At 41.8% G+C, this 10,553-nt stretch overlaps 1 protein-coding gene across 1 annotated transcript in view; it reads right to left on the bottom strand.

The window, feature by feature from the left end:
* Positions 1-10,553, bottom strand: part of LAMA5 (laminin subunit alpha 5) — a gene marked incomplete at both ends in the record, with an annotated part of 70,692 nt that overhangs the window by 43,857 nt on the left and 16,282 nt on the right. The window contains 4 exon segments of the mRNA XM_015825928.1: positions 3,638-3,798; positions 7,269-7,422; positions 9,721-9,827; positions 9,911-10,053. Of these exon segments, the coding sequence (XP_015681414.1) occupies positions 3,638-3,798; positions 7,269-7,422; positions 9,721-9,827; positions 9,911-10,053 (565 nt within the window).

The raw sequence follows: 10,553 nt of genomic DNA, 5'->3' as shown, positions 1-10,553 counted from the left end.
TATTATTATTATTATTATTATTATTATTATTATTATTATTATTATTATTATTATTATTATTATTATTATCTACAATATATTAGAAACCCCTCAGAATCCAAATCAACTGCACAGCCAGCCAGAAACAGCATCGACCCACAACCAACCCATTCAAGCCCCCCCCTCCTACCAGCAGTTCACCTCCCAAGGACCCTAACCCAGGGGTAGGCAACCTTGGCTCTTTTATGACTCATGGACTTCAACTCCCAGAATTCCTGAGCCAGCCATGCTGAGAGAAAAGGGAGAGGTTTCCAAGCTGAGCCATGCTGGCTCAGGAATTCTGGGAGTTGAAGTCCACGAGTCATAAAAGAGCCAAGGTTGCCTACCCCTGCCCTAACCTGATGTAGCCTCCCCATCACAAGACCCTGATGACTCCTAACTGACCCATCACAAGACCCTCACTCGACACACCCACACCTGAAGCCCTTATAAACAGAAGAACCCTGACACTGACATCCCCCCTAAACTCCACCCAAGATGTTACCTAGCCTGGTAACGAAATGTTTGGAAATCAACCCACGAGCTCGGAGAACGGACCTTCACCCTTATGTCTTCCCCCCTGCCCCCCCATTTGTGGTTTAATATAGATCTCTTATGAGCTTTGAATGAGTTGAGTGATGGCAGGGAGATGCTTCTGAAGGATATCCTAGGGCCTCATTTCCTATTGTTAAGGTCACAATCTATGTTCCGATTTGCAAAAAAAAACAGCCGTTCCAGACACTGTAATCCATCCATCATTAATATAAACACTGTCCAGTTGTTTAAATAGATCATCGGAGGTCAGGATGTGCGTGCTATTTTAATCTCACTCATGTCTTGTTCTGAGGATGTGGATTTTGGCCTGATTGCTGCCTCTCCTATTTACAAGGCCGGGAATCTAAACAGCACATAACGTCCACCCAACTGCGGTAATTTCTGATGCAGCCTATAGGTGGCCCTCCGCTTACAACAGTTCATTTAGTGACCGTTCAAAGTTGCAGCAGCACTGAAAAAAGTGATTTATGACCATTTTTCATCATTATGACCGTTGCAGCATCCCCTGGGTCACTTGATTTATGTTTGGATGCTTGACAACTGGTTCATATTTATGACTGTCGCTGTGTCCCGGGGTCACGGGATCACCTTTTGCGACCTTCTGACAAGCAAAGTCAATGGGGAAGCCGGGTTCACTTAATGACCAGGTTCCTAACTTTACATCTGCAGTAATGACTGTGGCAAGAAATGTCATAAATGGGGCAAAATTCACTTAACAACTATTTTGCTTAACGACAGAAATTTTGGGCTCAATTGTCGTTGTAAGTCCAGGAGTACCTGTACATCATTGTAAACAATTCTGCAAAGATTCACTTAACAAATGCGGCAAGAAAAGTCATAAAATGGGGCAAAACACAGTTAACAAATTTCCCACTTAGTGTGATGACCCAGGGCACAGCACAGAGGCAATGCAGTCAGCTGGCAATTCAAACCGCCCTTTAATTGCCCCAAATTTTCCGCAAATGCTCCCACGTTTCTGGCAAGCCTCCAAACAAAGGAAGACACACACACCTTCAGCCGCCTCTGGCTGCAAGGAGTTTCACATACAGTCTGATTAGAGAGGAATTTACTCAAGGCCATTGAGATAACAAGGAATGACACATACATCATAAACCTAATGAGTCTGTGTGAATACATGCTTGCCTTAGCAGTTTCAAAAGGGAAGCCAAAATACAGTCCGAGATCTTTGAACATCTAAGCAACGTTGTCAGCCAGTCCAATGGTCAGAGTTTCCAGGTTTCCAAGCAGAAGTCACAGAACAAGAGATCAGCAACAACACACACAAAACTCCAAGGAATCAGCATTTGTTCCCGACAAATGCCTCTCCCCACAGCGTCTCCTTAAATCTCAGTCTCCAGGTGTGCCTTGTGGAGAGAGGTGGGATGCTCTCCTCCCAAGTAGTTGAGCCTGCCTGCATTGTTCCCTCCTTCTCTCCACTCTCCGTGCTCTAGGATCAGGTGGGGGTGACCCTTGCTCATCGCCTGAACTCTGCCTCTCCTGTTCCTCCTGTCCCACTCCTGAAGGGCCCTGACCTGCCTCTGCCTGCTCTTCCCCACATTCCTCTAAAACCACAGACACCTCTCCCTCGACCTCCATAGGGTCCCGTTCCAGCTCATTTTCCTCCGCAGATTCAGGCTCCCACGGAGGCATGACACTTAGCAACATAAATTCTGAGGTCAACTGTGGTCCTAAGTCGAGGACTACCTGTACTCAATTTTCAAGGCACGGACTGTTTATGCAGCCGTAAAAGACTTCACCAAAAGGAGTCGGAAGTCGATGATTTTTCCTTTCTTTGCCCTGTTATCCTACACTTTTTCTTTTTCCCCTTTTCCGCCCCTCTTTTCTTTGTAGTTCTCTATTTTACGCAGGTGGTCCTTTAGGTACGACCCCAACTGAGCCCAAAATTTATGTTGCTAAGTGGGACATTTCTTAAGTGAGTTTTTGCCCCGTTTTATGACCTTTTTTGCCACCGTTGTTAAGTGAATCACTGCAGTTGGTAAGTTAGCAACACGGTTGTTAAGTGAATCTGGCTTCCCCATTGACTTTGCTCATCAGAAGGTCACAAAAGGGGATCACGTGATCCCGGGACTCTGCAACCGTCATAAATATGAGTCAAAAATGCTAAGCATCTGAATTATGACCACGGGACCACGGGAATGCTGCAATGGTCATAAGTATTAAAAAACAGTCATAAGTCCCTTTTTTATTGATGCTGTAATTTCAAACAGTTACTAAAATGAACTGTTGCTAAGTTGAGGATACCTTTATTTTGATAAAAGCTAATAAAATATTTGAAACCGAAAAGCTGTAAATGAGAAGGCTAAAAATGCTGAGGCCAGGTTAGACAATCAAAACAGACAAAGTCCAAACGGTTACAGGCAGTCCTCGACATATGGCCACATTTTGGCCCAAAATTTCCATTGCTAAGCGAGGCAGTTGTTAACTGGGTTTTGTCCCTTTTTACGATCAGCTGCTAAGTGAATCGCTGTTAAGTGAATCTTTCTTCCCCTTTGACTTCGCTTATCAGAAGGTCACAAAAGATGATCACACAATCCAGGGACACTGAAACTGTCATAAGTACATGCCAGTTGCCGGGTGGTTGAATTTTGATCACGTGACCATGGGGATTCTGCAATAGTCGTAAATGTGAAAAATGGTCATAAGTCACTTTTTTCAGTGCCATTGTAACTTTGAACGGTCACTTAACTGTTGTAAGTTAAGGACTACCTGCATTCTCAGTTTAGGAAGTTGTGGCACATGGTTAGAATGCAGTACTGCAGGCTAACTCTGCCCACTGCCAGAAGATCGATCCCGACCGGCTCTGAGTTGACTCAGCCTTCCATCCTTCCGAGGTCAGTAAAATGAGGGTCCAGATTGTTGGGGGAAATATGCTGATTCTGCAAACTGCTTACAGAGGGCTATAAAGCACTATGAAGGGGTATATAGATCTAAGTGCTACTGCCATTGCTATTTGATTGAAAATCTGGAACCTAACAGTAAAAGGTAAGAGAAGAAAAGTTGATCAACTCCACAACTTCCCTTGTCGCCTTATTTGGGAACTTACCTGTATTTGCAGGTGTATATCATAAGAGCGCCCAGCCGAGGAACCATCTGTGGGGTGCTCACAGATACCTCAGTGGTCTGTGGAGTATCTTCATTGGCATACTCCATCAGAAGCATGTATCTCCCTGGCTGGGGGACAGGAATTACCAGTTGTACTTCAACCTGTTGAAAAAAAAAAGCAGAATTAAGCAAAAGATTGGGTGTGCTTTCAAACAGATTCTTCATAAAAACCTCATATAAGCCATTTTTTGGCATCAATTTTTTCTTCGAGACAACCTTTTTTGAAAACTCCTTGTAGTAGAAGTCATACGGGAGACCCAGAACTCATATATGTTTGTCTTCTATTGCAAATATAAGAAGCAGGATTCAATGAACAGAAGGACGAGGGGTGACATGATAGTAGTGTTACAATATCTCAGGGGCTGCCACAAAGAAGAGGGAGTCAAGCTATTCTCCAAAGCACCTGAAGGCAGGACAAGAAGCAACAGATGGAAACTAATCAAGGAGAGAAGCAACCTAGAACTCAGGAGAAATTTCCTGAGAGTGAGAACAATTAATCAGTGGAACAACCTGCCTCCAGAAGCAGTGAATGCTCCAACACTGGAAGTTTTTAAGAAGAGACTGAAGAGCCATTTGTCTGAAATGGCAGTGGAAAATTCCACTTAGGGTTAGGGTTAAGTCACCATGAACTCATAGAGCAAAATGGACATTGCAAACAAATTCGGAAGCCTTAGGTATGGTTAGAAATTCATTGACTTTTCTAGCCTTCCCTATCTATCTTTCGTGGTAAAATACACGTGAAATCCCATTGGAGGAAAATTCCACTTAGGGTTAGGTCACCATGAACTCATAGAGAAAAATGGACATCGCCAACAAATTCGGAGTGCTTGGGTATGGTTACTAGGGTACTCACTTTTCTAGCCTGCCCTATCTATGTTTCCTGGTAAAATACATGGGAAAATCCCATTGGAGGAAAATTCCACTTAGGCTTCGGGTTAGGTCACCATGAACTCATAGAGAAAAATGGACATCGCCAACAAATTCGGAGTGCTTGGGTATGGTTACTAGGGTACTCACTTTTCTAGCCTGCCCTATCTATGTTTCCTGGTAAAATACATGGGAAAATCCCATTGCAGGAAAATTCCACTTAGGGTTAGGGTTAGATCACCATGAACTCATAGAGAAAAATGGACATCGCCAACGAACTCGGAGTTCTTGGGTATGGTTAGGAAGGCACTGACTTTTCTAGTCTGCCCTATCTAGGTTTCCTGGTAAAATACATGGGAAAATCCCATTGGAGGAAAATTCCACTTAGGGTTTCCTGCCTGAGCAGGGGGTTGGACTGGATGACCTTCATGGTCCCTTCCAACATCATCATCATCATCAACATTATTATTATTATTATTATTACTACTATTACTATTATAAATGAAAGTTCTGTATCTTGTCCAAAACTAAAAAGTTTTGCACTTCAACTGCAGCATTGATTTGAGGCATGTAGACAGCTAATGGTGTGGTTTAGACCCTGAGTTCTAGTCCTGCTTTAGCCATGAAAGCTGGCTGGGTGACTTTGGACCAGTCAGTCCCTCTCAGCCCAACCCACCTCACAGGGTTGTTGTTATGTGGAAAACAGGAGAAGGAAGAGGGGGTATTAGATATCTTGGCCACCTTGAGTTATTTATAAAAATAATAAAGGTAGAATATAAATAAATGTATAAAAATAAACAAATCCCACGTGTATTTATTTTAATAGGATCCATACCATAGTCCCAACGGTGCTTTTTCCAGAAGCAACTGGACTTTCTTGTTTTTCTTTGAAGACGTTTCGCTTCTCAGCTAAAGAAGCTTCTTGGATGAGAGGCGAAACGTCTTCAAAAAAAAAACAAGAAAGTCCAGTTGCCTCTTGAAAAAGCACCTTTGTGACAACCATGACCTGGAGGACTGAGAATCTCCATAGACAGATCCATATCATAGGAAGTGTATAAAGGGAACCTATTTTTCTATGTCCCAGGCCTCAGTTTCCAAGTCAGGAAACAGAGAATTTGGGCTAACATTTTTTTAATAATAGTTTGACAAATTCTGGGCTGTTTAAACTGAGTCTGAAAGACATGTCCAGGAAGTTTTTCCTTGCTGACAAGGATTTGGGGATGAGGAGATCAGGTGGATCAGAGCAAACTTTAGACCAGTTTTACCAGTTTTTCATTTCCTATAATGATCAACCAGCTGCTTTCAGAAAGCCAACAAACTAGATTGCAACTAATTATTCACAGGTTTATTGCACATAAATATGGAACTTGCATCAGTCTATCAGAACTAGCAGCCACAGATAGACTTGCAAAATTAAACAACTTTTCCCCAAAAGCATTGGTACATCTAAGAAGAGAATATTTGTAACTCAGGATTGAATTATGATGTCCTTGCTGCTGTCTGAGCTTGGTTGTTTCATTACCCAACTGGCTAACATCATCAATGCAAACCCCACTCCCTTCCAGCACTGATGATGTTACCTAGTACGGTAATGAAATGTCTGTACTTAAGATCTATAGAATAGAATAGAATAAGAATAGAATAGAATAGAATAGAATAGAACAGAATACAGCTGTAAGGGACCATGGAGGTCTTCTAGTCCAACTCCCTGCTCAGGCAGGAAACCGTACACCATTTCAGACAAATGGCTCCCCAATCTCTTCTTAAAAACTTCCAGTGTTGGAGAATTCACAATTTCTGGAGGCAATTTGTTTCACTGATTAATTGTTCTAACTGTCAGGAAATTTCTTCTTAATTCCAGATTGCTATATGTGAGCGGGGGGGGGGGGGCAGAGAGTGTCTGAGAGAGAGGGAGAGAGAGAGGGAGAGAGAGAGAGAGAATTCAAGAGGATGGTTCTGATGGTGGATCCCCATGGCTGCCATCTTGACTCCCTTCTCTTCCTATGGGTGCCAGTAGTAGCAATAGCACTAAGACTTATATACTGCTTCAGCCCTCATTTTGCCGACCTCGGAAGGATGGAAGGCTGAGTTAACCTTGAGTCGGTGAGAATCGAACTGCCAAACTGCTGGCAGCCTGCAGTCAGCAGAATTAGCCCGCAATACTGCATTCTAACCACTGTGCCACCACGGCTCTGGTGGTACATCACCTACAAACACAGAGGATGAAAGCATTTCCTCTTATCTGAAAGAAAGCGTAAAGAAAGCGTAAAAACTGATAGAGAGGAACTATTTTGTTACACCAAGAACCCTTCACTACCTATTTTCAAAGGGCCTCTAGGAAGCATGTCCAAACTAAAGTGGACACAGCCAGGACAAAGCTAAACGTAATTTAGTTTAAATCTACTGAATATGAATGTTTCTCTTCCATTCAATAATGTTGGCTTTCTAACATCTGAAAAATGTCAGTATCAGGGTTGATTCTGATTCCCAAACCTCAGGAATCATATTTTTACGTAGAAGCTTTAAATCAGTGTTCTTCAAACTTGGCCCTTTTAGGACTTGTGGACTTCAACTCCCAGAATTCCTCAGCCAGGCACGTGCCTGGCTGAGGAATTCTGGGAGTTGAAGTCCACAAGTCTTAAAAGGGTCAAGTTTGAAGAACCCTGCTTTAAATGAAGATTTAACACGATAATGGAATTACTTACACGAGTGCCACTACACAGCACCAATTTGGGGAAGGTAGGAAAGATCTGCTCTGCAGGACAAGGTCTTGGTAAGTTGTTGTCCAACTTGCACAAAGCATCTTCGCCTGACACAAAGGAGAACTGCTCCACAGGCAAATACCTATATAGGAAGCAACTGGAAAGAATAGAAAATAATTATTTAGCCCTAGTGTCCAAATTACAGATAAATGAGGACAAAAAATCATTACAAGCAGAATTATCTGCAAGTGCAATATTATCATTTTATTTAGCTTGCTAATACACACACAGAGAGACAATTATATATAAATATATATGTATATAAGTATATATGCGTTAAGTATATGAATATATGTGTGTAAATACACAGACAACACATCCGGATATAAACATACATACATATGCATACACTCATAGAGACACACATATACATATTCATATAATTACACATATACGCATACATACATGTGTGTGCATGTATGTATGTGTATGTATGTATGTGTATGTATATATATAAATGTGTGTATATGTATGTGTGCATATGTATATGTGTGTATGTGTATATATATATATAAATGCAGAGACACACATATATATATTCACATACATACATACACATACACACACACGAGTCTCACAGCCAACTGGCTCACAAACATACACACATACATGTGCCATGTATGTATGTGTGTGTATATATGTGTGTGTATGTGTATAAAAATGCAGACACACATACACATTCATATACTTACACACACACACACACATATATACGTCTGTGTGCTTGTGCGTATGTATAAAATAATAACGGCGGGATACAAATAAACCTATTTTTTTTAAGCAACGTTGCTCTGGGGACATCAACCGATGCAGAATGCTTGTTAGCAGTAGGCAGACCAAAATCAACAGTGGACGTGGCCAGAGCATTATATGGCCAGAATTCTGTTTCTCACTTTTTTTCCTCCATTCCCTTTTCTGGCTTCCCTCTCTGACACTGCTCTTATCTCTCACACTCTTCCTAACATCCTGTCTCCGTCTCTCACTCCCTATATGGCAAGCCACCTCTGAATTTAGAGAGAGGAAGGAATCAGGCAGGACTTACAAAAATGGATCAAGAGGTTGACATTTCCCATCACTGATCAAGAGGAAACATTTCACATATCCTTTCAAGTTTGTCTTTAAAATGCCAGAAGCAAAAAAATAAAGGAAGGGATAGATACAATAGGATTCATGCTGGTTCTCCTTCTTCCCTAAACCTAAACCTACTTGGAAAAAATGAGTCTTTTATAGGCCCAAAGTAAAACCCAGAATTTATTCAATATTCACTTTGTACTTCTAAACAGAATGAACCCATCAGCTCACAGGATTTAAAAAGTTTTTGGGACTTCGGTCCTTTTTCGTGTATTATTTCAATCCTGGCCAAATTCCCAGTCAAGTAAAATCTGTAGAAATATTTTGAAGAGGAAAAATTGCCCCAAACAGACAGCAGCACTTATCTGACCTTAGCTTAGTTCATTTGTCAGACCTGATTTTACTTCAATGTTTTTCTTTTTTAATTGTTATTATTTTACTTGGATCTCTGGGAAATTCCGTGGCTTCAGACTAGACTGAGAAACTGAAAAAAAAAACATCAGAAGAAGACAAGGCAAACCAGTTCCACATGGTTGCCAAGAAAATTACATCGGAATGTCCATGAAAATCCAATCTGGCTTGAAAGGGACTTACCCTTTGGTTTAATCTTAGGTTATTATATCATCCTAGCAAGTGTTTACTTGCCAATAATAAACCTGAACTTCTGTTCTAAGATGGCTGATTTATTTTTTAGTATGTTCTATAGCAATGATTCCCAACCTTTCCAATTTGGTGGCCCGGCCCGGCGGTGTGTCTGTGTGTGTTTGTGGGGGGGGGCAGGCATGAGCATCCGCGCACAACTCCATTTGTGCGAGTGGCGTATGTGCGCACCCTCCAGTCACGCGAATGGAGCTTTGTGCGCAAGTGGAGGGTGCTTGTGCTTCTATTCTATTCTATTCTATTCTATTCTATTCTATTCTATTCTATTCTATATCCTATCCGATATGGCTCTTTTATGACTCATGGACTTCATGGCTGGCTCAGGAATTCTGGGAGTTGAAGTCCTGTCCTATCCTATTCCATTCCATTCCATCCCATCCCATCATTATTCTACTCTGTCATTATTCTACCCTGTCATTATTCTATTCTGTTCCGTTCCGTTCCGTTCCGTTCCGTTCCATTCCATTCTATTCTATTCTATTCTATTCTATTCTATTCTATATCCTATTCCATCCCATCATTATTCTACCCTATTATTCTACTCTACTCTATTCTATTCTTGCGGTCGCATGCGAAGCTCCACTCCCACGTGCAGGAGGTGCTTGAGCGGTGTAGGTCAAATGCAGTACAAAGATATGATAAAAAATGAAAATGGAAGGCTTACTTTTGACCCACTTGTTCAGGAGCTGGGCTATAGGTACAAGGATCCGATACTTTATATTGCAATATAGGAGCTTCATAATAAGAGCTGGGAAGCAGAACCAGGTAATCCTGGAAGGAAGAATGGAAATATGAGACCCAGATTCCTTTTCCCTCCATCCTGCCTGTAGGGAGAAAAGGAAGGGCAGACTTACAAGGAGGACATCTTCAGCTTCAATGATCAGAGACCAAACATGAGGACTCAACACGAATGGTTCGCCAAAGCTGTGGTGAGGAACGGTGACAAATGACGGCTCTTTGGTTGGCCCAAATACAATCTGCTTAGTCTGTTCGGTACCTGCAATTAGGGAAAGATATGCATTTGACTTTCAGTTGGATTAGAAAGCGTGCAAGTTATTTGCCTTGGGCTGGGAAATGGAGAACCAGCTCCAAGGCTACTCAATGAGGAGGTTAACAGTGTTTCTCAACCTGGGCCACTTTAGGATGGGTGGACTTCAACTCTCAGAATTCCACAGCCAGCAAGTCCGCCCATCTTAAAGTGGCCCAGGTTGAGAAACACTTAGCTATGCCATATTCCATATGCATGCTGGTCTTGATGCATTGATCTTACAGGATTCCATCACGACATCATAGTGCCAACCTGATTGGCAGATCATCTAGTTGAACAAAAGCAAGTGAGAAAATCTCATACCAGACAACAGCATGTTCTGAATAGGCTCCCTAGTCAAAGGTCTTGATTCTATGATGCTTACATATCTCTATCTCTATCTAATCATCTATCTATCTATCTATCTATCTATCTATCTATCTATCTATCTATCTATCTATCTATCTATC

This window comes from Protobothrops mucrosquamatus, unplaced genomic scaffold (genome assembly GCF_001527695.2).
Source record: "Protobothrops mucrosquamatus isolate PMUCROS unplaced genomic scaffold, P.Mucros_1.0 scaffold2883, whole genome shotgun sequence".
In the NCBI taxonomy this organism is placed as follows: domain Eukaryota; kingdom Metazoa; phylum Chordata; class Lepidosauria; order Squamata; family Viperidae; genus Protobothrops; species Protobothrops mucrosquamatus.
This window is presented reverse-complemented; position numbering and strand designations above follow the sequence as displayed.